We start from the raw sequence: 26,546 nt of genomic DNA, 5'->3' as shown, positions 1-26,546 counted from the left end.
CATCATATCATCATATCCTCAGACCACGCTTTTTTCTTAACAGAGAGCTGATTTTCACGCACCACTTTTAGCATTTCACCCACCTCTCCTTAGCATAGTTATGATGGCTAGATTTGTTTTGAGGATATTCTGATCATTATAGTTTTTTCAGGGAGCTTCATTCAGGCGCATTGCTTGGGTGCCGGGGATACGATAACATTGTTTAAAGATGATCGTCTTGGATCCTACGTGAGTGATTCATGTACATTCGTATAATATGTACAACCACATGAAGGTAATTCATTGACTTAATTGCTTGTTGGTTTAACACTTTTGCAGCTTATCCGAGCTAGAAGGGATGCTATCCGACTTTTAGCTCATCCTACGACGCACAACCCCGTTCAGTTACCCCAAAGATTACCTTGTGACCCGTTGCAGGATTTTGGGGTCAACTTATTTGTTGTACCGCGAGTTTTGGAGTATAATCATCAAACGATAGAGAACATTGCGGTCAACATCGGGGTTATGGATGCGAGTCCTAGCACCAACAATCAATTCAGTGTCCAAGCTGAAGAGGATCAGCGCACGACTGTGCACGAGCACAACAACGTTGAGGTGGCAGTGGCTCCAGTTGTAGAAGATCGTCAAACTACAGTGAATGAGAACAATGATGTTGGTACAGCCGTAGTTACGGAGGATCATCAAACAATGATGATAAATGTGAACAATTACGTTAGTGATAACGTAAATATTGCAAACGAGATGGTTTTTCCTAGTTTGGACGACCATAGTTCGTTTAAATTGCCGTCACTATCACCGTTATTTGGCAGTGATATTTCTAGATCCTCATATGAGCTTGGCAATCCAATAGACGACTTATGGGACGTTGGTATGGGTCAAATGGACTTTGACTTCAACTTCTCATCACCCAAATAAAACTTTCATGCTTGTAATGACATAACGAAAAGAGACGAGAGACTTGATGTAAGTCGATAAGTGTATCTATCTCGTCATTTTGTTTTAGGACAGATGTATTTATGAGACGATGTATTCTTTGCTGATTTTTTGTTATGACGTATCTGTGGAACTATATCCTACCATTTTTCTGATGCATAACTTATGTTTACATCGATAAAACGTTTGTACAGGAATAAGTCAACAAGCCCGTCTAGCTCAGTTGGTAGAGCGCAAGGCTCTTAACCTTGTGGTCGTGGGTTCGAGCCCCACGGTGGGCGCCAAGATATTTTTAGCATAATTTTTTCCTTCATAAACAAACAATGGGCCAAAATTACAAAAACACATAGCATTGTGGGGGCTTCCGTAGTTAGGTCACTTTGAACTATGTGGCCTCCCTCTTCATGTGAGAATTTTTTTTACCATTTACAAAAAACGGGAAAATTGCAGAGCTTCTTCTTCAACCAGTCACCATCCAATTACCAAATCTGCTGGCAACAAATTGGACAGTGTCTCAGCCAAAGGAAATCTGCTGGCAACAAATCATATACTATTGGAAACTCGTTCGGTTCTTTTTGAGAAGAAGAAACTTGAGATTGATGGTTGGTAACTAAAGCTGTTTTTCTTCGGCGCTTCGCTGCACTAAGTGCGAATAGTTGTAGCGTGTGTGCTTGGAGTGATAATGTGCTAGTCCGGTGCTTAAAATACCACTCTGAAGCAGTATTTCAATGTACTAGTCGGACGATGTGAAAGTGCATTTGGAGCTCTTCACTGAAGAAAGTCGGGGTGATAGACTATACGATGAAAGTCGAGGGAAGACAACATTCTCTCCGATGCAATACAGCAGGATAGTGATACTCCCCTCATTGATTTCTACCAGAATGGGCAGAGGACACTGCCCAGTTAAACTTAACGCAGTTACTTTACAGCTCCTACATATTTCACAAAGTTTGTGCTTTTAACCACAAATAGTAAACTAATCGAGTCTGTTTCCCATCTCGCTATTTTCTTTCTTTTCCCAGATTGCCTGCAATTAAAAGCATTCAAAAAATGACGTAAGAAATATATAGAGGACCTTTTTCTTATTTGGTTTTCTAATCAATGGAACTGGGCATTTAAGAGGTTAGAGGGTGCAGGAGTTGACTAATCCAGCATCCCCAAAGTAATTTTCTGTTCCTGATCAAGTTAAGTGTCACTACCTGATGGATTAAGTTGGCTTTCTGTTCCTCTGTAAGTAATATGGAAGCGGAAGTCGGTGTAGCGTCTGCCAGAGACCCGAACTGGGTAGAGCTAGGCTCTAGCGCAGACGAAAATTGAGGTTCCAAGCAACATAGTAGTCTCTGAGGTATCATTATGTATATGATGTAGGAATTAGGACAGTTCGGAAGATTCAAAATGTAGTTTAACAACATAATGATTAATGATATATATTCTCCCATCTTAGTACCTCTGAAGCAGATGGATTTGCACTTTGGTTCAGCTCGCAGAAGTACAGCATGAGATCCACCGAAGCAAGCTGAGCTGCGAGGCACTGCGCAAAGTAACAGGACCTAAACTGTCTTACTGATCATATATATATACCAGGTATTTTCTTTTAATTCAAGCAATATTCTAATTAATCTAATGGAAAATACGGGAGATTAAGCAACCTTCTTCTAGCTCTAGCTTTTTCAATTAAAGGTGGAAGTAAATAGTAATGTACTTATTACCTCGACTTGATTCTGCAGTAACTGGACGTATTTGATGATCTCGTCCAATATCTGAGCCTTGCCAGTTATCTATAATTGTCATGCATTTAAAATGAAAGATTTTAACTCTCAACTACTAATTTTCTCTGAGAAAATCGTGTAAAAAATAACGCAAAACTTGAATATAAGGCGGTACCTGATCACAACCAGGAACAAGAGACTGCAAAAGTTTCATACTCATACTAATTTTCTCTCTTCTTGCCTGGAAAATCAAATTTGAAATTTACATCCATTTCAAGTTATTTTGTAAAAAATATAGGAGAGTCGAGCCTCTGCCTAGCCAGGTTAACTAGACTAGAACATCGCTCCCGCAATTTAGATTAGATTAGAATATCGCTCGAAGTCAAAACAAAACAGGAAGAACTTGTAAATAAAATACCCTTTCAGCAAGGCTGTGACTATTAGTTGCTTGACCCCTTCTTGCTTTCACACGAACCCCATCTCTTTGGAATTGGACCGCTTTATCTGCAGCAGCAACTTTGCTCTGTATATTTGCTCTGTTTTTGTTCATCTGTTTGGTGAGCTTCTCTTCTTCCTAACCAAGATTAAGCACCAAAAATTAATTAAGTGTTAATTGCATCATTTCACACAAGAAAATAAAACCCAATTCCCAAATCACCACCCCAACCATTCTAATTGTGAACAAGACCCTGACCCAATGACGAATCTTCTGCTGCTTAAGGAAGAAAAAAATCCCAAACCATCCAAAAAACAAAACCAAATTCCCAAACTTTCAAGAAAATGAAAACCCAACTCCCCAAATGCAACGTGAAATGCTACCTGCGAAACCATTTTCTTCCTCTGTTTTCTCCACTAGGGTTTTTGAGTCATGAGCACCACGACATGTATGTTTCAAGTATTTCAACTTTCAATGCATGTAGCACCGAAAGGGACTAATCCAATATCCCCCATGAGCCAGTTTCGAGTATCGAGAAGCTCATCAATTAATAAGGTTTCATGGATATGGACACGCAGGGGAATCTCCTGGGGTTTTTCTCCCATCTGAGTTAGTATAATTGGAGAGAAACGGGCGGTGAAAGGGATCGGTTGCTTTGTTTCCCGAAATGGGGTAGACAGTTTCTTGGCTCCTGGGGCACGAAATACGAGCGGAGAGAGCTATCTGGGTGGGGGAGGTATTGGGGAAAAAGGCCAAAGGCTGCAAAATTATGAGTAGCTTGGGTGTTGAATTGTAAAGTTCGATGGGTCTGGTTCTTCATGATACATGTGATAGATACGTTGGCTGATGAGACTGAGAGGGAGAGTGGGCCTTTTGTTTGAGAATCAGACAGACTCAGAGGAAAGCACCACATCATGTAAAGTTGTATTCTTTTATGTATCAACGCATGCATGTAATTGTTTCAAATTTAAAAGTTTGTGATGTTTCGCTTAGGACATGGATTTTGCTATTTCTCTTCGGTCGTTAATGAGAGGTTTTGTATTTAAATATTGTGAAAGCGAATTTGATACTAATGTATTTTGAAAGAGGATCCGTCCTCTAATTGTATCCGTTCATCGTATATCTTGTGGTTAGAAAATCTTGTGAATTTTTTTTATTCAAAATTGAATACAAACAGTACCTGACGAAAATTGATTGTATGATGAACGATACATGATCACGATTGAAGGATTCCGAGGATCCTTATAAAGAGGATCCGGAGAGGATCCTCGTAAATATATTCTCTCATATATGACTGTAAATATATCGTTTGTGTCAAAAAAAAGAATTAAATAACAAAAAAGTCTTTTATGTTAGCAGTATTTTCATATGTACCTTTTCTATTTTTCTTTTCGTTTACTTATGCAATCTTGCTACGTTTTAATAATTAAACCATATCTTTTCTCTGTAATTCAAACTCAACCAACCCAGTAATAATCGGTCCAATTAGGAGAGATTAAATAAAGTCTCAGCTGGAGCCCCATTTGTTCATTTCATCATAAGATTCATAACTATGAGCTCAAACATCTCTCTTCTCCATCTACTACGGGCTTGAATTCTCTGCTTCCATTTCTGTCCTCTTCCATCTTCTCTTTTTAATTTAGAGCATTTAAAACAAATCTGACCATTTGAAATTTTACCGCATATTTAAAGAGTCTCATTAAATATGCGGCACAATTCCAAACCATCAGATTTATTTTAAACAATCTGGATTAAAAAGAGAGGGTAGGCGGGAACAAAAATAGGAAGGGAGATAATTCTTCTCCATCTACTACATTGGTTTTCTTCGGTCTGAACACTGAAGTGGTTGTGTGTGCTTTGTGGGAGTGTACCATGTTCAAGTGTTGGCTGTGTTGTCCTCAAAGTGGTAGTGATGTGGTTGGAGCCGGCGAGTGTAATGTACAACGACACCCAGCTACCAGTAGAGGAAGCAATGCGTACTTGTCAAATGACATTCCCACATGCATTTTCCTAAGAATTCCTAACTCACATAAGATTTCGAGTTATTTATTCTTACAACTAATTAAAAGTGTTTCAAATTTGAATTTTCTTTAATCGGTGATCAAATTTTCTTCAATAGTTCAGACTTCTTAATAATATGAAAATGAACAATCATGATTCAATTGAGAAAATATTGTTTTTGCTTACTTGTTAGTCTTATGGATATGCTATTGAAGACTTACCCCAAAAAGATTATACGAAGTTGGTATACTTTTGTCTTCCATGTTGCCTTTGAAATTCAAGTTGTTCGACTTTTGAGTTGGCAACGTATCATAAGGCTTTCTGACATAGATATATTTGCACCCACAATAGTTGGCTAGACTAAGGGCTGATTTGGTATTACTGTGTTTTGAAAAAAAAACTATTTCTGCTGTACTGTGAGAATAAACTCATATTTGTTGCTTGACATTTTTAGCTTATTTTCACCAAAACTGTGAAAATAAGCTGTTTTTAAGTGTTCACCAAACACCTTTTTGAGTTCATCTTTTTTTATACCAACTTTTTACAAAAGTACATTGGTACCAAACCAGTACCAATTGTGTTCAATACTATAAATAGTTAATCACATTTGCTGCAAAATAAAATCCTGGAAAATGTTGGTGCCGAAAAAGCAAAACACCAAAAACAATGGAAAAAACGGACTACTTAATGTGCACAAGGATCACTAATAGCAAGAAAATACGAATCACAAACAGCAACAACAAGAAATTGAAAAATGAAAAGCTAAAAAAAAGATAAACAAAAAAAAATCGAAAGCTATATGGCGAGATGGGCGACGGCGAGATGAACCCGACGACAATATGGGTGAGGAATTGAGGTCGGCGAGGTGTGTGAGACGACGACAGTATCATGTAGAGTAAGGGTTTGAGTTTGAAATACGGATGTGCGACGTCGTAGGAGTGTATTTGGGTTAAGTGTAAAACTTGTAATAGAACTTGGTTCGATTAAGTTTGGCTTTCAAATTATTGAAACTTATGATGTAAAACTTATGGTGAACTACTAAAATGTATATTAAGCTCACTAACATAAAGTTTAACTAATTACAAGTTTTGAAAATTCATCGTGGTCAATCATTTTCATTAAAAAAAAACGAGAGTCGAAATGTTCGAAATAACTTTAAAATCCTCAAAATAATCTTGAAAGGGACCGGCATGAAAAGTTGAAATGTCTTAAATAACATTGCAAATGATTTATTTTAGATGAAAACTTAATGCAAATAGGATCAGTGTCACATCCCAGCCCGGAACAGATCACTTCCCGGGCCCGCTCCACCACCGTAGCACGATATTGTCCGCTTTGGGCCCCGACCACGCTCTCACGGTTTTGTTTCTGAGAACTCACACGAGAACTTCCCGATGGGTCACCCATCCTGGGAATGCTCTCGCGCGCTACTCGCTTAACTTCGGAGTTCCCATGGAACTCGAAGCCAGTGAGTTCCCAAAAGGCCTCGTGCTAGGTAAGGATGGGAATATACATTTAAGGATCACTCCCCTTGGCGATGTGGGATGTCACAATCCACTCCCCTTAGGGGCCCGACGTCCTCGTCGGCACACTCGAGACCAGGGTTAGGCTTTGATACCAAATTGTCACATCCCAGCCCGGGATGGATCACTTCCCGGGCCCGCTCCACCACCGTAGCACGATATTGTCCGCTTTGGGCACTGACCACGCCCTCACGGTTTTGTTTCTGAGAACTCACACGAGAACTTCCCGATGGGTCACCTATCCTGGGAATGCTCTCGCGCGCTACTCGCTTAACTTCGGAGTTCCCATGGAACCCGAAGCCAGTGAGCTCCCAAAAGGCCTCGTGCTAGGTAAGGATGAGAATATACATTTAAGGATCACTCCCCTGGACAATGTGAGATGTCACAATCAGATGACCAATTAATAATTTTCGAAACTTAATACGACAAATCGTTTAAAATTTTAATTTATACGATAAATTAAAAATATGAATACAAGTTTATATGATATTTTAAAAGTTTACTCTTAGTTTTATTACACCAATTTTAATAATTTTTTATGACTTGATGTGAGGGCAAAAAAGGCGAAAAAGAAAATGGAATAGTCTTTGGGCGGCGATCTATCCAAGCCTCCAGGTCACAACCCACAACTAGTCAAATGAGGAAAGGGACCCTCTCCTTTCCTTTTAATTCATTAAGTTTGAAAATTCAGATCGTTAAAATTTGATTTAACAGCTACAAATTAGGATCTATTTTAAAAATTATAATAATTTTAATTGTTAAATCAAATTTCAACGATTTGGATTTTCAAACTTGATGAATTAGAAAGAAATGATCGGGAAAGCAGCCCCTTCCTTCAAATGAAACAGCCTCCCATCGAGATTAAATTACCAATTTATTCCTGATGGAGCAAATTTGCTTTTGTCATTTAAATCCCTCACCAGGATCACCTAGCCTTTTACGACCAAAAAGAAAAAAGGATCACCTTGCTTTTCCGGATTGATGACGTGGACGGTCCAGATTTAAACTCATTGCATGTACTAGATTCCCTCGTCCTTATAAACTCTCTCCCCTTCGTCACCCCCGGTCTTTTTACTCTCTCATCGTCCTTTTCTCTTATTTTTCCGTAATTTTATTTTCCTCTCCCGATCCGAAAGCGTAAATAATCCCAAAGATCGGGATCTCAAAACTCCGCCAAACAGATCTGAAAATCCAGAAATTTCTACGAAAGATTCAAATTCTTTACATTTCTTGAATCCCATCGTAATTTACGGCGTTAAATTTCCACATCTCTGGAAAAAAAAAATATAAAAAGAGGAAAAATTAAACCCTAAAAGTCAATTTTGTGTAAGCGAAAGAGATTATGTAATTAGTCTGTGGAAATTGTTTTGGTGGTGGGAAAATTTGGATAATTTTTTAGCGATTTATGGTCGCTGGTGGATTTGGGTGGAACAATTGCAAAGAAATCGAGGAAATTTTAGGGGGTGGTGTAATGGGGAAAGATGATGAAGGTGCGAAAGTGGTTGAAGATGTAGAAGAAGGTGAAATTTCGGATTCGACTTCGGTGGAGGAGATAAGTGAGGAAGATTTTGTCAAGCAGGAGAAGCAGCAGGAAGTTAAGGTGGTGGTTCCGCCGCCGCCACCGCCCAAGGATCCGTCTAAATCCAACGGCGGAGATGATGCTAGGGTTTGGACGATGCGCGACATCTACAACTACCCGGGATTTCGGGGGTACAGGTCCGGCTTGGTTAACCTCGCTTGGGCTCAGGCCGTACAGAATAAGCCGCTCAATCAGCTTCTGCAAGTGAATGACCCCGACGAGAAATTGAAGCGATCGTCGTCGTCGCCGTCGGTGATTTCGTCCGAAAGGAGCAACGCGAAGGAAGTGGATGGAGTGGTGATTGTTGATAGTGGTGATGAAATGGATGCTGAGAAGGAGGAAGGGGAGTTGGAGGAGGGCGAGATTGATCTGGATTCGGAGCCTGCCGATGGCGAAAACACGGCGACAGCTGAGGAGGCTAGAGATGGTGTTTTGGTTTGTGATGATATGGATGTTGATAATTCCGAGACTGGTTTGAAGATGCGAGTGAGCTCGATTCGGGAGGCTTTGGAAAGTGTTACTGTAAATGAAGCAGAGAAGTAAGTGAACTGATTGCTGTCGAAATCGGATTGATTGGTGAATTGTGGGAGTGAAATGATGATTGCCCAGTTTGAATAATTTGCTCTGTAGCTGTTAGACAATGTTTTCTTACAGTTTGGTTTATGTTTTGTAGATCATTTGGGGATGTTTGCCTCCAGTTACTCAACACTTTGGAGAGCTTGCGTGGAGTGCTTTCGGAAACTAATGTTTCCACAAAGGAAGCTCTTGTTCAACCGTCCTTCACTGCAGTACAAGCTATCAGCTCCGTAAGCCACCTAAGAATTGCTCACATTGATGTTGTTCTGTCCAGATATTTCCAGATTCTGGTTATTGAAGTTGTAGAGGTTTAATTGCTGTTTGTTGCAGGTGTTCTGCTCAATGAGACCTGACCAAAAGGAACAAAACAAAGATATTATATCAAGGTTCTTATGAGTCCGATGCTCCTTTTTTTCGTTATTAGAGTTTCTAATCCCGTCGATAGTGTAGTTATTTCCTTTGTTTTGTTTTTGGTAACAGGGTACTTTCTTCTGTGAAGAATGATCCTCCTCTTCTTGCCCCTGAGCAGATAAAAGAGGTGCACTTTTCGCTGCCCTAAGTGTAATCAGTTTAGGATACTTAGTTGATGTTATAAAGTATTGACACGGTTTCTAATTTCTTCCAGATAGGGGTCATGATATCCTCTGTGGATTCCCCTGATGTTTTCCTCCAAACTAGAGCAGGCATTACAGATAATGAGGTACAGGTTATTGGTGGGGTTAATAATAAGAATTCTGAAGCTGTAAATGCCGGTTCGTCAGCTAATTTTGCTTCAGACACTGTTGTATCTGGGGTTTATAGCAATCCATTTATGTTGTCCGAAGTACCAAAACCAGGAGTGTCTATTTTGAAGGGTAGGAGGGTCGTGCTTCCCCTGTTAGACACTCACAAGGATCATGATGTAGATAGCCTTCCTTCTCCAACACGAGAGTCCCCATCATGTTTTCCTGTTCAGAACACATTGGTTGTTACTGATAAGATGGTAAAACCACGGCCTGATACCTCTAGGGTGACACCAAATGCTGGAGGTTCTGGATTGCATCCTTATGATACTGATGCTATTAAAGCTGTATCCACTTATCAACAAATTAATCGGACTTCTTTTTTCATGAGTGAAAGACTTCCAAGTCCAACCCCATCAGAAGACGGTGATAATGGGGATGATGATACTGTTGGAGAGGTTTCTAGTTCTTCTGCTAGTAATTTAAGAACTTCAGTTCCTCCTATTTTGGGACAGCAAGTTGTTTCTCCTTCCCCTATTCCTGTGGGTAGCTCCAGCATGCAAGAACGATTTACAGGTAAAAGTGCTGCCCCTGCAAGTTCTGGATCTAATATCACCATAAAAGCTCCAACTAGGAATAGAGATCCTAGGCTTCGGTTTTCCAATTCTGATATGGGTGCCTTGAATCTCAACCCACAGCCCTTGACAGTGCATAGTGCACCTAAAGTAGATTCAGTTATAACGTTAAGCTCGAGAAAGCAAAAACCCCTTGAGGATTCTAAATTTGATGGTCCTGCATTAAAGAGGCAAAGGAATACATTGGATAACTCAGGTTTTGTTAAAGATCCAAAAACTGCTTCTGGAAGTGGTGGCTGGTTGGAGGACATTGGTGGTGTTGGACCTCATTTAATTAGCAAGAATCAGACAGTGGAGAACACACAGTCTGATCCCAGACAGGTGGTTAATGATGTAAGTAGTTCTAGTACTGCAGATGGAAACTCCAATGGCCCAAACAGTTCAAATGAGCATTTGTCAGTGACGGATATAAGCACGGCTTCCCTGCCTGCATTAGTTAAAGACATTGCTGTGAATTCTGCAATATTTAAAGATATTGCTGTGAATCCAACCATGCTGTTAAACATACTTAAGCTGGGACAGCAGCAAAGGTTAGCTGCAGAAGCCCAGCAGAAGTCTGCTGATCCTGAAAAAAGCATGACAAATCCTATAAGCTCAAGTTCAATACTAAGATCAAATGCATCAGTGAATATTCCTTCAAAGACCGCAGCCATGTTACAGACACTAGCAGGAACACTTCCCGTTAGTTCACAAAAAGCTCCAACGGTTAGTGCTTGTGTACTTATATCCTTTTCCTAACTGTTGTTTTAGAATGGGCTAAAGCATGTGTTTTTTGCATTTTCTTCCTATTCTGTATGATTGCCCCGATATATTTTAGTTTTCCTAATTATTGATTTAGTTTAATTTTTATCTTCTCTATTTTAATATTCTGTTTTTAGCGGATGGGTTGTTGGATAACCTTTTGTACTATTTAGATCCATAAGTCATGTTACGAGTTATAAAAACTCTTGGCGCTGCAAATTTTGCAGGATGAGTCAGGGAAAGTCCGCATGAAACCCCGTGACCCTCGTCGTGTTCTCCATGGTAATGCACTTCAAAAGAGTGGGAGTCTGGGACAAGAGCAGTTCAGAAATATTGTAACCCCACTGTCCAGCAGCCAGGGGAATAAGGATAATCTTAATGGCCAAAAGCACGATGGTCAGGTGGATATGAAGCTAGTCACTTCTCAATCAGTAGAGGCCCCTGACATTGCTCGCCAATTCACAAAGAATCTGAAAAATATTGCTGATATCATTTCTGTTTCTAATGGATCAACGAGTCCAACAATAGCTTCTCAGAGTCTTTCTTCCCAACCAGTTCCAATCAAGACTGAGAGAATAGATCCAAAGACTGAGGAGCAGGGTACTGGAAGTATTTCTGCTTCTGAAGCAGCTGCAGCAGGTCCCTCTCATTCTGCCCCCATGTGGGGAGATGTTGAACATCTGTTTGAAGGATATGATGACCAGCAAAAAGCTGCTATCCAGAGAGAGAGAGCAAGGAGGATAGAAGAACAGAAGAAAATGTTTGCAGCACGCAAGCTTTGCCTTGTCTTGGATCTAGATCACACACTTCTTAATTCAGCTAAGGTAGGATTTGGTCCTTGTGACCAGTGATTATAAGGGACCGTTTCCTCTGTAAATTTGTTCTAACCTATATTATCCTTTTCAGTTTATTGAAGTAGACCCAGTGCATGATGAGATTTTGAGAAAGAAAGAGGAACAGGATCGTGAAAAACCACAGCGACATCTCTTTCGATTCCATCACATGGGAATGTGGACCAAATTACGGCCTGGGGTTTGGAATTTTTTGGAGAGGGTAATTTTGTATATAAAATTTATTTTGGCATAAATTCTCATTTTATGGTTTATTTGAAAGTGGAGAATTCATTGCATTGCCTCTTTGGACATCAGGCTAGTCAACTTTTTGAGTTGCATCTTTACACAATGGGGAACAAGCTATATGCAACGGAAATGGCAAAGGTGCTAGATCCAACAGGGGTACTTTTTGCTGGACGAGTTATTTCTAGAGGCGACGATGGAGATCCCGATGATGGTGATGCTCCGAAGAGTAAGGATCTGGAAGGAGTTTTGGGTATGGAATCAGCTGTTGTGATTATAGATGATTCTGTGAGGGTCTGGCCGCATAACAAAATGAACTTGATAGTCGTGGAACGGTAACCATGCTTCAATTTAAGATATAATAATCCTTATTGTCTCTGTACTTTGATGGGCTTGCTTGCCTTGTTACCTAATGCTTATGTACAAATGCTTTTGCAGGTATACGTACTTTCCTTGTAGCAGACGACAATTTGGGCTTTTAGGTCCCTCTCTGCTGGAGATTGACCATGACGAGAGACAAGAAGATGGGACTTTGGCATCCTCATTGTCGGTGAGGATGCCGCTCAACTGTCTGAGATTGCAGACAATTTTACATGTTTCTGTTTGATTATCTGTTCATTCGCTTCTCTGGTTCATTGAGAGTAATCAGTTATCTGTTGTTTTTTATGTATAGGTTATTGAGAAGATGCATCAGATCTTTTTCTCCCATCCCTCCCTAGATGAAGCAGATGTTAGAAATATTCTAGCCTCTGAGCAGCGGAAGATTTTGAATGGTTGTCGTATACTATTTAGCAGGGTATTTCCAGTTGGTGAGGTCAATCCTCACCTACATCCGCTGTGGCAGACAGCTGAACAGTTTGGTGCTGTGTGTACCAACTATATAGATGACCAGGTCACCCATGTAGTTGCCAATTCCCTCGGGACTGACAAGGTATTGTTTCTCCCATAATCTATGCTATGAGAACGAATTACTAAGACTTGATATCATTTAGAAATATGATTTTCGAGCTTTCCCAGCTACTCTTGATTACCTGAAAAAGAAAGAAAGAAACAAAGAGAGAGAACAACCCAAAACTCCGATGCCTCTGCCAGAAAAGCCTTGAAAAAACCGAAAAAAAATAACTTTTAGAAATCTTACTTCAGTGTTTTTCTCAGCTTTCCTTTCTGCTAGGTTCTCTTGCGTTGAGGCATGACATTAATTGTTTGAGCAGGTGAATTGGGCTATTTCTTCGGGGAAATTTGTTGTCCATCCTGGCTGGTGAGAAATTATATCTTGTTTGTTCATTTGTTTTCTCTGTCTTTGTTAATTTCTTTGGATTTTGAATTCGACATGGTTTTCCCTCTCCTAATTAACCAGGGTGGAAGCATCAGCTTTGCTTTACCGGAGGGCAAATGAGCAGGATTTTGCCATTAAACCATAAACAATCAGCACCCTAACCCTTCCGATAACTAAAACTGGTTAACGTAGGATCAAGTGTTGCATTGGAGTCGGGATGGAAACCTTAGATCATGCTGGAAGCAGCTAAGCCCTAGGCCTGACACTGGTTGGCGTCGTTTTGATTCATGTTTTCCACCCAATAATTGGCAGTTGCACTTAAATTGCCCAAGGTTTTGCTTTCATGGTCGGTATCATTGTGAGAAGAGGAATGAGGTGGTAAACTCTGGTCGAGCTTTGGTGGCTCTGTTTGGGCTCGATGGTTGTGGTTGGGCACGTTTTGTTCCCGATCAAATAAGAGATTGGTTGCCAGACATGGTCGCTTCGGGGACGAGGATTGTAAATGCAAGTTTTCTAGAGCCAAAACGTAAAATAAGAGATTGAAACCTAGTGATGGAGCAAATTGGCTGCACTAGGAGGTAAATTTCGGTGAAGGATGATGAGCGTATGAAGGGAAAGGTGGCGGTGGGGGTTGTCGGGGATACAAAACTGTATACATGGGGTACGAAAGACCAAGTCTGGCAAGGGAGAAATTGGTCATCCAAAGCTTGAGGCAAGCATTTGGATATTGGTACGGTGGGAAAAATGGCTGGGCTGGTTGTGATGGTGCCTGATTATACTTAATCCTTGTCCCTAATCAGCTAACTCATGATTTAGCTATTGCATTCACCTCCTAATTAAAATTGGTTTTCCAAGAAAGAAAACATCGACAACAAGCGAGTTAACGGATTTTCATGCACACGAAGTATGTTATACAAGATTTTTCTGCCTGAATCACCTTTTATATTGTTTTAACTTTTACCATATAGTTCGATACCAAATCCCGTTCTTTGTATCTTTCTTCTCACGTGACATACACACCAACGGTATTGAACCCTTAACATATGGAATCTGGTAAACCTAAGGAGGACAACTACCATCTGTATTCTACAGACAGGAACGTCCGCTAATTCAGAAATTTTTTTTGTCGAGGGATTGCTGGTGCATTAAAGTTTATGAGGCTATTTCGAGTAGTTGTCAAGAATTCAATGAGATTACATTTTTTTGGTACTTCTGCATGGTTATATAGGTAATGTGGACGTGAGCTTTCTTATTTAGCAAACGCGATGGTTGCCTACACTTTACAGCAACATTATTTGATACAAAAGCAATGGTCCAAATCCATATATATTTTTTTACAAGTGGCTATATTTTTCAAACTACTTCAACTTGTAAAAAGAGGTTGAATTGCAAGTGGTAAATCGACCTAGTAATTATGGTCTTCATATTTAACTTACTATGTTCCGGGTTTGAACCTTCCTCCTCTTCTTAATTTTTAACACAATACTTCTAATAAATGAAAAAAAAATTGTGGGGATTGGGGAGAGGGTCGAATATGCGTGCAAAAGACGAATGCATTGTTCGTATCATTTGGCTTAACTCACTTTTTATGAAGGATGTTTCTTGAGGTAAAGTCTCTTTGTTGGCTTGATCTTTTTTTTTTTTTGTTTTTTTAGTACATCGATATTTTTACACTAGAGAAATAGGGAATTTGGTTAAACTACACAATGGGTAGCCTAATTTAATATCAAATTCGTCATCTACGAAATTTGAACCTAAGACCTTTCACTTTTAAGCGATCTCTCTTTATATAAAGGCCTCATGGCCCCTCCTCAAAGGGTCAATTAATTCTAAGCATTCGAGCTCTCTTATACACTTTGTCTCAAAATACTTGATTGATTTAATTAGGGTTTAAGGGCTTTGGAGGACAATCTCGAGAGGTCATCCCGCTGCTGAGACCATGGACCGTAAGGCTCTTAAGGCATGGTTTGAGACAGACCAAGAATTCCACGAAGTATCTGATGCTAATGTTGGTGAGACAGAAAATTTGTGGAACGAAAAGATGTTGGAGCTCATCGACGAAACTATGCAGAGCCAGGCTGAGTTGATCAAGAAAAACACGGATAAGAGAAACAATTGAGCGGCTTTCGTCCGAGGTACATAGGCTAAGGAATGAGAACAGAATTTTGAAGAGTCATCTGGCAAGCCGTAACGCCGATCATGCAAGATCTGATATGTTGTCAAGATCCAAGTCCATGGGGGCATCGATCCTTGGAAGGTTCATTGGATGGACTACTGGTTACTGATCTTGATTAGCCGGTTTTTTCAACTTAACTAAGTAGCGTTTAAGAAAATTTCAAATGTATTAATATATCTGTTAACTTATCATTGTACACATGAAGTTGTTAACGAATTGGTTTTAGAGATCAAAATAATTTACTTGTTTTTGTTTGGGGTGAATTTTAACCCTAGAAAAGTTGTTCATGGTTAGAAAATTTCACCTTCCAAACAAAAAAAAATTGCCAGTTTTCCACCAAACTCATGTTTTAGTGCACCCACCTCTATTAATTTTGTCAAATTTTGGTCAAAATGTAATTTTTTACCTCACGTGAGCCTATTTTTCAAGTTTATGGCTTAGGATAAAAATTCAGTGGACTAAAGTTAGCGTGCTAAGAACACACTTTGATATACAAAGTATTTAACCACTCGTGTTATAACACTTGATATATTAGATCATATTTCTGACACGTTAAAAAAATCTCTTCTCAAATGAGCAGCATTTGATTTGTTTTGATAGAATTTTTAACAAAGAGGGGCTAAAGTGGAATTAAGATAGTAAATTGGCAAGACATTGATGTCTTTAATTTTTTTTATTAGACATTTAAAAATTAAAAATCATGTGTAAGAATTAAAAATAGATGCGTATATATCATCAACCTTTGTTTAGGTGACATTTTGGGATGAGGATCCTCTCCTAATCTAAGAATGAGGATCCTCATGACCAAGAGATGTGGACCATTAGATGAAAATCTAACGGCTACAAATAGGAAGGTCACTTTAAAGTTATAATAATTATAATCGTTGGATTTTCATCCAACAACCCACATCCCTTGATCACGAGGATCCTCAATCCAACAGCCCACATCCCTTGATCACTAGCATCCTCATCCTTAGATTAGAAGAGGATCCTGATCCGACATTTTGTTTGACTTTTACCAAAATTATCACTCTACTTTTACAAAATCAGTCAGAGCATAAACTACGTTTACACCTTCAATTTACGCTTACAGAGTACACGTGACGTAATGCAACGTCTGACTAACGTATAGTAGATTTTACAGACAGCGGTCTCCAATCCAAAGACCCAAATACCTCTCACCCCCACCGCACTCTCTTCAGTCTCCAGCTGAAAAAAGCTCCGACCTTGGAGCCTTGGTGTCCACTCCACCCCTACCTCCCGCACGACGATCTAGGCCTCCCATTGCCTCTAACTAACTGACTGACTAACTACCGCTCCATGGACCGGAGGGGAACCGACAGCCCTGTCTACGCCCGCCAGTGGACGAGCGAGTCCACCGCCACTGTCGGCGGAGCTACATCTCCGGCAATGTCGCCGGTTCGTGGCCACCACGCGCGGTCCTCCTCCGCCAGCGGAGTTTCCAACATCAAACGCACTCAGAACTTTGCCGCCAAGGCCGCGGCCCAGCGCCTCGCTCAGGTCATGGCCTCGCAGACCGCCGACGACGACGACGACGAAGATGATGATCTAGGATTCCGGTACAGTGCTCCCCCACCGCTCTCTCTTTCCAGGAATGCTAACAGTCCCGGTGCTAAGCCTGCGCTTCCGTCTTTGAGGTCCACTACTAGATCGCCTTCGCCCGCGGTAAATCTCTGAACTTTCCCAATTGTGAAATTTTATTGAGATTTTGGATTTTGGAATTTGAAATTTGCCGGTTGTGAGTACTGAGTGGTTGAATGAATTCGTCGAAATGCAATCAGACCGAGCTTGAATTTGAGCGGAAGGGAACTGAACGTGGATTTAGTTGCTCGTTGTATTTGAATTCTGGTTGTACGTTGCTCTGTGTAGTCTAATATACTATCAGTTTTGTGAAATTCTGCCGTCTTCTGTTTGAAAAAGGCTGCCTTTTGTGGGGATTTAGACCAGTGAGTGGAAAGTTTGATTGACTGAGTGAGTTGACCGGAAACTAAGACGTCTAGATTTGTTCATACACAGCTTAGATTAGTAGAAATTTACTTTTTTGTATTTAGCAAGGAATGTGTGTGTGTGTGTCTATGAATGGTATTGTGAATGGATGGGGACGTTCAGGCTTCAATGCAGATGGCTAATTGAATGTTTGGATGTTTTAATTAGTTAGCTCGGACCTCTTTAGACGAAACTCCACAGGTTCGCTCAACATCAACAGGAAGGCCAGCAATGTCTCTTCGTGCGGCACCTCCATTGGTACCACCCAATAGAACACCGAGGACAGCAACTTCCATGCCACCACTGGACCCTCCCATCACTAATAGCAAAAAAGAGAATCGGTAAAAAAATCTTCTCTCTGATGTCATTTATATAGTTGAACTCTGTGTTTCAGAGGTTTAGGGATACAGTAAAGGGATATTTTTTTTGAATTCTGTCAATGTCTTGCTCATATCATAGTTTACCTTGGTTTTGACTATCATTCTCTTTCGGGATTTCAAATGTATACATACTATGTAAGGAATCCGATTAATATCTTGCTAACAATGTCATTTTTATGGTTGATATAACCCTAAACAAGGACGGAAAACTGAACTTCCTATGGGCTTTTGTGATTGGGGGATCATTACACGTGAACAAGTTGACTAATAAATTAATACTTTATGTGTATATGCCAATCTTTGCAACTTATTTCTTACCTTAAATAGATTTCTGTGTTCGCTTCTATGCCTGTGGGACAGTCAATTTGGTTGAATAATACAACAAGTGAAGCTAATGGATGTGCACAAATTGCAGATTCTTATCAGAAATAGGAAATTACAAATCAAAAGATCCAGGAGATCAACGTGATGCTTCTGCACTCCGTGATGAAGTATGCCAATGAATTGCATCTATTTCAGTTTATTTGCCCCTAACATCTGAATACGTGCCATTTTTATACTACTTTAGATAAATATGGTATTATTTTCTATTTCCTATTGGTATTTATTCACTGTTTAAAATGCAGCTTGAAATGCTACAAGAAGAGAATGAGAATATTCTTGATAAGGTGCCATAAGTCATCCTTTCCTTTTCTTAAATAAGTAATTAGTTTAATCGACCTTATCTCTGACTGATTCCGCTGTGAAATTTATCTTACAGCTTAGACATGAAGAAGAGAAATGCGATGAGACAGAGGCTAGAATTAGAGAACTTGAAAAACAGGTAAGTTCTATAATACAATAATCAGCTGCATAATGTCTGAGAGTGTGCTTTTATTAAATACAAAGTTGGCTATATGTTTGTGAGTCTTCAGGTTGCTGCATTTGGAGAAGGCATGTCTTTGGATGCTAAATTCTTGAGCAGGTGTACTAAAGTTCATATAACCTTCACGCCTGCCTTTTTCATTCTCATTTTCCTTTAATGACATTTTTTCTCGTTGCTTTGCAGAAAGGAAGCTGCCTTGCGGCAAAAAGAGGTAATTAGGAAACTTGAATGTTTTATGTTTGCCCCACCTAATTACAAGTCAAACCTACTTAAAATTTGTTCATAGGTGACTCTCTTGGTTGAAATTTTTTGTTTTTATCTAACTTTAATCTGGAGTTTGCTAAACCAGAATTCACATGAATTGGTTTTAGAGAAAACAAAACAAATAAAGCTAAAGAGGCTTTTTATTGTTATAGGTTGCACTAAAAGATGCAAAACAATCAAAAGATGGGGCCGAAAAGGAGGTTGCATCTATTCAGTCTGAAGTTGAGGTAAGCATGCTACCATTAGGTCATTGTCAGTCTGCCAAAAAGAGTTTCTAAATTCAAGTCTGAAGCATAACAAAATTTTAAATATATAGATTCAATATACAAATATATAACTTTAGGAAACAGTACTCGGGAAAGTGCTTTAATTAGTATTTTGAGAGTATAATTTATTCTACATTGGATCTTTGAGGAATTTTCTATTGCTACTACTGCAACATCTTTTAATATTTGTCTTTAACTTAATTGCTTGGATCAGAAAGCAAAAGAAGCGAGTGCAGTTGTTATGAGACAACTCCATGGAGCTGAATCTGAAGTGAAATCTCTACGGTCAATGACACAAAGAATGATATTGACTCAGGAAGAAATGGTATGTATACACATAGTATAAGCACTTGATAGAGCATATTAGTAAGCCATCTGGGGACTGATTATTTAGTATATCCATATTTCAGGAAGAAGTAGTCCTCAAGAGGTGTTGGCTTGCACGCAATTGGGGTTTAGCTGCAAAGCTTGGTATTCTACATGATATGCTATGTCGTAATTTCTAGCATTTAGCTAGGAACTCATGATACATTTATATGTTTTTATTTTCTTTTTACGTTAATTCTGACAATTAATTACCCATTGATATCTGCTTTTGTTTGCCTTTGCTTGCATTTTATGTTATAGAAAATAAACTAAATTTGGTAATGAAAATGAAAACTTGTACGAGATAATAAAAAGAGGGCAATCTCTTAAGTAGTCAGAGCTGTTACCAGCATAATAGGATTTCATGATGCCCACCCTTCATATGACTCAATTTTACTCAATCTCTGTTGTGCCTTGTAGGTATATGTGCAGATATTGCAGTTGCTAAGTACGAATACTGGTCATCATTAGCTCCTCTCCCATTTGAGGTCGTCATTTCTGCAGGACAAAGGGCTAAGGAGGAACTTTGGGAAAAAGCTAGTAATCATCACTGCAGAGTTTTTTGTTTAGTATATATTTTTGTATTGTTCGGTTCCGTGACAAGAGTAGCTCATTGTAGTTATGGCATGCTCTAATTCATCTTACATTGAACAGGTAATGGTGGTCTTGAGAAGAGAAACAAACTGTTGCAAGACTTGGATGATCTTACCGGAGAAGGAAACATTGAGAGTATGCTTGCTGTTGAAATGGGGTTGAAGGAGCTTGCTTCCTTGAAGGTGCACTCCTGATGCATTGCCTGTCTGATTTTGTTCTCATACTTTTTTTTTTTGTTTTTTTGTTATTCTCCGACTCAGACTCACCATGCTAGATTAACATTGGTCTCTTTTTACAGTCTGTATTAGGTTGCTTCAGTGTTTTTCTTTCGGTAATCTGTTGTTTTTTCTTTTTCTCACTAATATATGATGTTTTGTTCAACGAAGGTTGAGGATGAAATTGTGCTTGCATTGGCTCAACAACGACGTCCAAACTCTGTTCGATTATCATTCTCGGGTATGCATTGTGTTTTTATATCATGTTGGCTTGGCTGGTTGGCTTTTCTTCTGTTATTTGTTATCATCTAAAGTTCCTACTGTCTTTTGACACATACGGGTATTTTCAGATATCAAATCACCAGCTGATCCAAAGTTTACGGAGGCTATTGGTATGCATTTTTTATTTTTTTACATATCAGGTCTTTTGGGTGATCCATAGTTTGCCATATTTGAAAATAAACAAATAAAATTTAGTACTGTTACTAACTTAATGGTTTCTTGCAGAATTGAGTCCCGAGGAGTCAGAGGATGTTCTTTTTAAGGAGGTCTGAAATTTCCATTCTTTTTACGTATTTGTGTCCCATTCATACAAAATCGTTCTTTCCATATACGCATTTACGTAATTACATGTACACTTCAATTGCTGAAATTCTATTTAACTGATGCTATTTTGACCTACCTTTGTGGCTAATATTCAACGTAATAATATGGTTTCTATCCATAGAAATATACCAGCTTGTTAATCAACTGCCACATACATTTGATTTATAGCAACTCAATAAAAAAAGTTGAGGTAATTACTTGTCATAATCTTCAAACTTATTAGTCATTTCATTTTTGGTCTAATAAACATACTTGTCTATGCGTTTCTTTGTTACAAATCATTTTTCACAAGGACATGATATTAATTATTGTTAATGTAATGATATTAAGCATATTCAACTGTCACAGGCATGGCTTACTTATTTTTGGAGAAGAGCCAAAGTTCTTGGTATAGAGGAGGACATTGCCAAAGAAAGAGTTCAGTTTTGGATTAACCGCAGTGGGCATGCACCGTCTTCACATGATGCTGTCGATGGTAAGTTTTATTTATTTTTTCCTCAAAATTTTACGTTTCACTCGGTCCTTGCACACAAAACTATTGCATTCTTTTTGAGATTCAGTATTACAGCGTTATGGGGTTTTGTTTATGCCCGTGTTTTTGATCAGTTGAGGAAGGGTTGATGGAACTCAGGAAGTTGGGAATTGAGAGCCGACTGTGGGAAGAATCCCGCAAGGCAATTGATCAAGACTCTTCCGTGTCTGTTGCACAGAAATCTGCTCCACGGTGAAAAACCTGTGCTTGAAACTCTGAAATTAAAAGATCTGTTTGATGTATAAGCTATTGCAAGCGATTTTACGTTTACTTCTTTTATTTGTGTTAACTGGTTTTGTTGTAGCAATTTTCATCTGAGCTTCTGCTTGATACACATGAGAAGTGAGTTCCTCCCTTGTAATACCTCTATATAGTCACGAATCACGATCAAAGAGTTCCTTTTTTTGTACAAATCGAAATTCAAGTACGCCATTTACGTTTCTTTTAAAGGAAAACTAATAAAAATGACTTGAAATATTTGAGTTTTAACGATAAGGACAAAACAAAAGATAAAGTGAATAGTATCATGATTGATTTTTTAATGTAAAAATGTGGTTTTTCGTTAAAGCGAACAGTACCAAAAGCTTTTCATTAAAATTTTCTTCTTTTAATTCCACCCAATTAAGTTCCTACTCTGAATTCTGAACGCATAGGAGCTGATCGGAGTATCACCATCTACTGTTGTTGGTTTTTCTACCTTGCGGCATTCAGTTATCCACCAACCATTTTCATGCCATTATATGGTAGGTATAACAATGACTCCTGTCGTCCATTCCGATGCTTCTGTGTATTTTTGTGTATGTGGTTTTGAAGAATACGGAAAAGTCCACTCTTATCTTTCAACGGCTCTTTCTGCTGACTATGGATATCTTTTTCCCACAACCACCCCTTCTCAGAATTATGAGATGAAACCTGGACCAAGTAATAATGGGTAATATGTACGAATGGCCGAGTGCTGCAGTGTCCTTCATTTTGTACAACAAAGTTTGAATCTCTCATCTTGCAATTTAAAAATAATTTATTGTAATTATTCTATTATTTGTCAAAATAATGTTTGTGAATAGTGAAATGTGCAAACAACTTATATCGACAATTATGTAATCGAAGTCGATAATATGGCAATACGTTTGTTGATATTAAGTGGTTAAACATGTCACGTGATTAGACAATTTGGACTAAAAAATTTTAGCTTTATGAATCATATTTTCCACACAAGACCTGCAGTGCTTATAGTGAAGTACTTGTTTACATGATTTATGATTCACTTCATTTATGGGTCTTGAGAAAGAATAACATTAGGAAAATGGTTTTGTCCTCTCACAGATGGAACGTCGTAAAATGGCCGTTGAAGGATAATAAATATTCCTAATCTCTCTCTCACTCACTGGACTGTCTGTCACGCGGTCCATGGCACTTAGCACGCTCTGCAAGTTTTGCTGAAGCCGCTGGCCACTGTAACTAAAATATTGCAAGTGCCCACCGGGGGGGGGGGGGGGGGGTCATAACATAAGCTTACCACAAGAGTATGGGCAACTGATCAACCAACTGGGACCAAATTAACAAAGGAGAGAGAGAGAGAGAGAGATGTGTACAATTTGTTTTGTATTGTGGAGGATTGGATGGCACTTAGGAGGATAGGCAGCATGTGCACTTGAATATGATAGTAAGTAGTGCCCCCCATTGGGGCCATGGCCTTCTTGGTGGACTCCCCAGTCCCACCCCCCACCACAGTAAAAAGAAAAGAGAAAAAAAACAAAGCATTCTTTTGGTGAAAAGGTGCGCATACATACGAAAGAAAGTAAGAGTAAAGACACTGGAATTCTAAAGGTAATTTTGACCCAATTCCCCTTCCCTATCGGTTTTTCCCCTTCCCATTTTGTGCAATGGGTCCCTTCTTTGCTAATTTAGGATTATTATAAACCCTAATCTATGAACCCTACACACATTGCACACACAACCCTACATGTTTTACATCATTTAGAATCTTCCTCTTTTATAATTAAAGTTTATGGTGATTAATTATATTTGCATATCTGTGATTTAGAGTATGTAACAATGCATTGCCTTACAAAAATTAGCAAAAAAACAACCCTAAAATTACAAATTGATCTACCCTGGACCTATCAATCTTTCAAACTATTAAGTCGATACTTTTTTGAGCATTTAATCAACTTAATATTAACTTACATAGACGACAAATTAATGTCACATGAGTTAATGTTCATCACGTTATATCTATAAAGTTAATGCTTTCTTTGGAAAGGTTCTTATTTTCTTGCTCATAAAGATTTCTATTAGTCTACATATTATCTTTGATGTCCGTACAAGGAAAAAAATGGTCCATATATAATTTATGGAATTTGTTTTGTTAGCTGGAGTTTTATATTAGGTCGTGTTTTTGCTTGTTTGAATTAAAAGTTTAACTGATAAACATGTTCATAGCAAATATTGAAATGCATGGAAAGTTTTGAAAAATGGAACCGATAGTTTATTTGACCACAATCCTTGTATTTTGTACAAAAAAGTGTTGAGCTATAATATGCTTATCTGAATCCTTTTTCTTATCATCCCGTTGCTTAAATGGTTCATATTGCTACTGTAGATATGCAAGTTTCGTTTCTTCAAATATTATATCATTGATTGGGTTTAGAAAAAGCATCATTAAACAATATGATCACAATTGTCATTAATCCAAAACTAGAAGGATAAAGTGTAAACTCACCTTCAAATTTAAAGATTAGCCTACAAATGGACATATCTATCATGGTTTTCCTCATAATTATTACACTGGATTAGATTATGCTTGGTTAAGAGGCTTGGAGTTGGAACTCTCATACTTTTCTCTCCACAATTGCATTGGAAGGTAGTTGAGCTTGAGATGGGACCGCAAGAAAAGAAAAGGCAAACGTGGTGGGTGGGGGGAGGAGGTTTCCAAGATGAAAATGTAGAGACATGCTGTGGGCGGGCGGCAAGGCAGTGGCTTTTGGTAGGGTTTGCCTTTTGTGTCTACAAAACGAGTGATCTAGGGTTGGTAAAAAAAAAAAATTTAAGGGTAATATTAGAGGGATCAAATTTAAAGACTAAATTTACAAACTAAATGACGTGTCACCAATAATAATAAGCACATTTATCAACGTGTACATAATAAATCAATCATCAACTTCCATATTCTTTAGTTTTTAAAATCTTACCTATAAATTTAGTCTTCACATTATTCAAAAATTAAATGTCACATTACATAGCATGTTTTGCCTGCAGGCGTATTCAACCGCAAATATTTTCTCCAACGTGCTCGAGTGAAAATCATTGCCTCTTGACCCCATCATCACCACACAAACACTCATGAGAGAGAGAGAGAGAGAGAGAGAGAAAGAGATTTTCAACGCATCGATCTTCTTTTTTTTTTTTTTTTTCCTTCTAGTTTTCACCTGACCCAATAATTCATCCATTTTGTCAAGTTAAAAGCTGGTCTGACTTTTACAAATTTAACTAATTTTTCTTTAGGGTTTCACAATTAACTGAAACTTTGAATGGGTTTAAATAAATAAAAAGAAATGGAGTAAAGAGGCCAAAATCTAAATCCATTGTCATTCACTTGTCCACGCACAGAAAACCAATTCAAATGTGAAAACCAACATTTATGGGTTCTAAAATGTGTGTCTAGGCCAAATATTGTGAGTATTAACTAAATAAATTACAATATAAAAACTGATTCAACTTTTAATATTACCTAGGTCTTTTATGATAAAATCTAACACCTATTGATTGTACAAATAAAAGGTTGAGTTGTTGGATACAAGATCCTTGTAATAGGCTTAAGTTTAGGGCAATATGTTGATAAAAAAAACAATATCAGTATAATAAATAGTGGGTTACTTGCTAGAGAAGAAATTCTCGTAATAGGCTTTAGGAATTCTCTACTTGTATACATGTATTGCTGAGACAAACTGACTACCAACGACTTGTATACATCTACAAACTACCTTTTCTAAGTATTAGAATCATGTAAATTGAAACTTTGAAGGGTTTTAAATAAGAAATGGAAAAACTCAATCCATTGTCATTTACTTGTCCACACACAGAAACCCTAATCGAATATGAAACCAAAATTTATGGGTTCTAACCATGCGTGTCTAGACTCTAGGCCAATACAAGAAACAAAAAATAGACAATATCGACTCAGAAAGTTGGCCAGCTTTTCCACCTGTAAACAACTAAAATATAATCAAAAGAAGGAAACCCATTAAGGTAAACCTTTGCTTCCATTTGAAGACTCACAGAATGCTCATTGCTCATTGCTCATGGCTCCACTTCCATTCTTAGGCACATTTCCCAACCAAAGTTGAGCACAGGCACTTTTCATTGAAACCCTATTTTCTTTTTCTTCAAAAGTGACCTAAATATTGCAGAGATGCTAGCTGCTGCAACAGCCAACAAGTAAGTATATTTTGTTTGGCCACGATAAAAACAAAAATTTTCATGCGGATTAACTAGGGTTTAATTTGTGCGGAAAAATAAAACGGATAATAAGTTGGACCAGTTTCCAAGTTGTCACGAGCAAAGATTGAGACCTTACCTTAAGTCGAGCTCGATGGCTGAGAAGAAGCAAACAAGACATATAACGGAATATATTTTGTTGTTTTGTCCTACTTCACACGGAACCATCTACCGTGGAAAAAAGGAGGTTAGCCAGCTGCGGCTGAGTGCTGTACAGCCCACGTGCAAATACAATCTTATATCATTTATTAGGATAACTAAATAAGTTATCGCTGAAAGATTGAATGTTGTACTAAGATTAGTCGTTCGTATGTTTGTATGCTTTTAGAGAATTGATCAAATGTAGATTGGATTACGTTAAAAATCTTCAATATAGACAAATATAGATTGAAATATGATTAACGTTAAAATCGTCAATGCACAATGTTTTTTTTTTTTATTTATTTATTTATGTCGTAGCCCATGAATCAAGATGCGATAAGTCTTTACTATTGGCATTGACCTCCAAAATCATCACTCATTTCAACCCTCACTATTTCTTAGAAGTTTAGAAAGTTGTAGTGCATTTCCG

At 38.4% G+C, this 26,546-nt stretch overlaps 3 protein-coding genes and 1 non-coding gene across 4 annotated transcripts; 3 read left to right on the top strand and 1 right to left on the bottom strand.

The window, feature by feature from the left end:
• Positions 1-1,141: 1,141 nt before the first annotated feature.
• On the top strand, positions 1,142-1,214 carry TRNAK-CUU (transfer RNA lysine (anticodon CUU)). The gene has a single exon. It is a non-coding gene; the product is annotated as a tRNA-Lys (tRNA).
• Positions 1,215-1,799: 585 nt separating this feature from the next.
• LOC137736437 (transcription factor bHLH137-like) lies at positions 1,800-3,578 on the bottom strand. Its single transcript, XM_068475704.1, has 7 exons — positions 3,462-3,578; positions 3,061-3,216; positions 2,818-2,883; positions 2,643-2,711; positions 2,381-2,464; positions 2,133-2,273; positions 1,800-1,960 (listed from the first exon to the last, which is right to left on the bottom strand). The coding sequence occupies exons 1-7, from the start codon at positions 3,471-3,473 to the stop codon at positions 1,910-1,912; spliced, it is 579 nt and encodes a 192-aa protein (XP_068331805.1). The 5' UTR covers positions 3,474-3,578; the 3' UTR covers positions 1,800-1,909.
• Positions 3,579-7,684: 4,106 nt separating this feature from the next.
• Positions 7,685-14,187, top strand: LOC137737433 (RNA polymerase II C-terminal domain phosphatase-like 3). Its single transcript, XM_068476898.1, has 12 exons — positions 7,685-8,720; positions 8,855-8,987; positions 9,088-9,143; positions 9,238-9,295; positions 9,383-10,819; positions 11,083-11,679; positions 11,762-11,908; positions 12,004-12,266; positions 12,370-12,481; positions 12,605-12,862; positions 13,143-13,189; positions 13,289-14,187. The coding sequence occupies exons 1-12, from the start codon at positions 8,008-8,010 to the stop codon at positions 13,350-13,352; spliced, it is 3,885 nt and encodes a 1,294-aa protein (XP_068332999.1). The 5' UTR covers positions 7,685-8,007; the 3' UTR covers positions 13,353-14,187.
• Positions 14,188-16,536: 2,349 nt separating this feature from the next.
• Positions 16,537-21,870, top strand: LOC137737348 (coiled-coil domain-containing protein SCD2-like). Its single transcript, XM_068476796.1, has 17 exons — positions 16,537-17,069; positions 17,559-17,731; positions 18,186-18,261; positions 18,397-18,438; positions 18,531-18,593; positions 18,685-18,734; positions 18,819-18,846; positions 19,052-19,126; positions 19,380-19,490; positions 19,576-19,636; positions 19,952-20,071; positions 20,186-20,307; positions 20,512-20,581; positions 20,691-20,732; positions 20,848-20,888; positions 21,295-21,421; positions 21,553-21,870. The coding sequence occupies exons 1-17, from the start codon at positions 16,704-16,706 to the stop codon at positions 21,672-21,674; spliced, it is 1,689 nt and encodes a 562-aa protein (XP_068332897.1). The 5' UTR covers positions 16,537-16,703; the 3' UTR covers positions 21,675-21,870.
• Positions 21,871-26,546: the final 4,676 nt, after the last annotated feature.

Source organism: Pyrus communis, chromosome 6 (genome assembly GCF_963583255.1).
Source record: "Pyrus communis chromosome 6, drPyrComm1.1, whole genome shotgun sequence".
Lineage (NCBI taxonomy): Eukaryota > Viridiplantae > Streptophyta > Magnoliopsida > Rosales > Rosaceae > Pyrus > Pyrus communis.
This window is presented reverse-complemented; position numbering and strand designations above follow the sequence as displayed.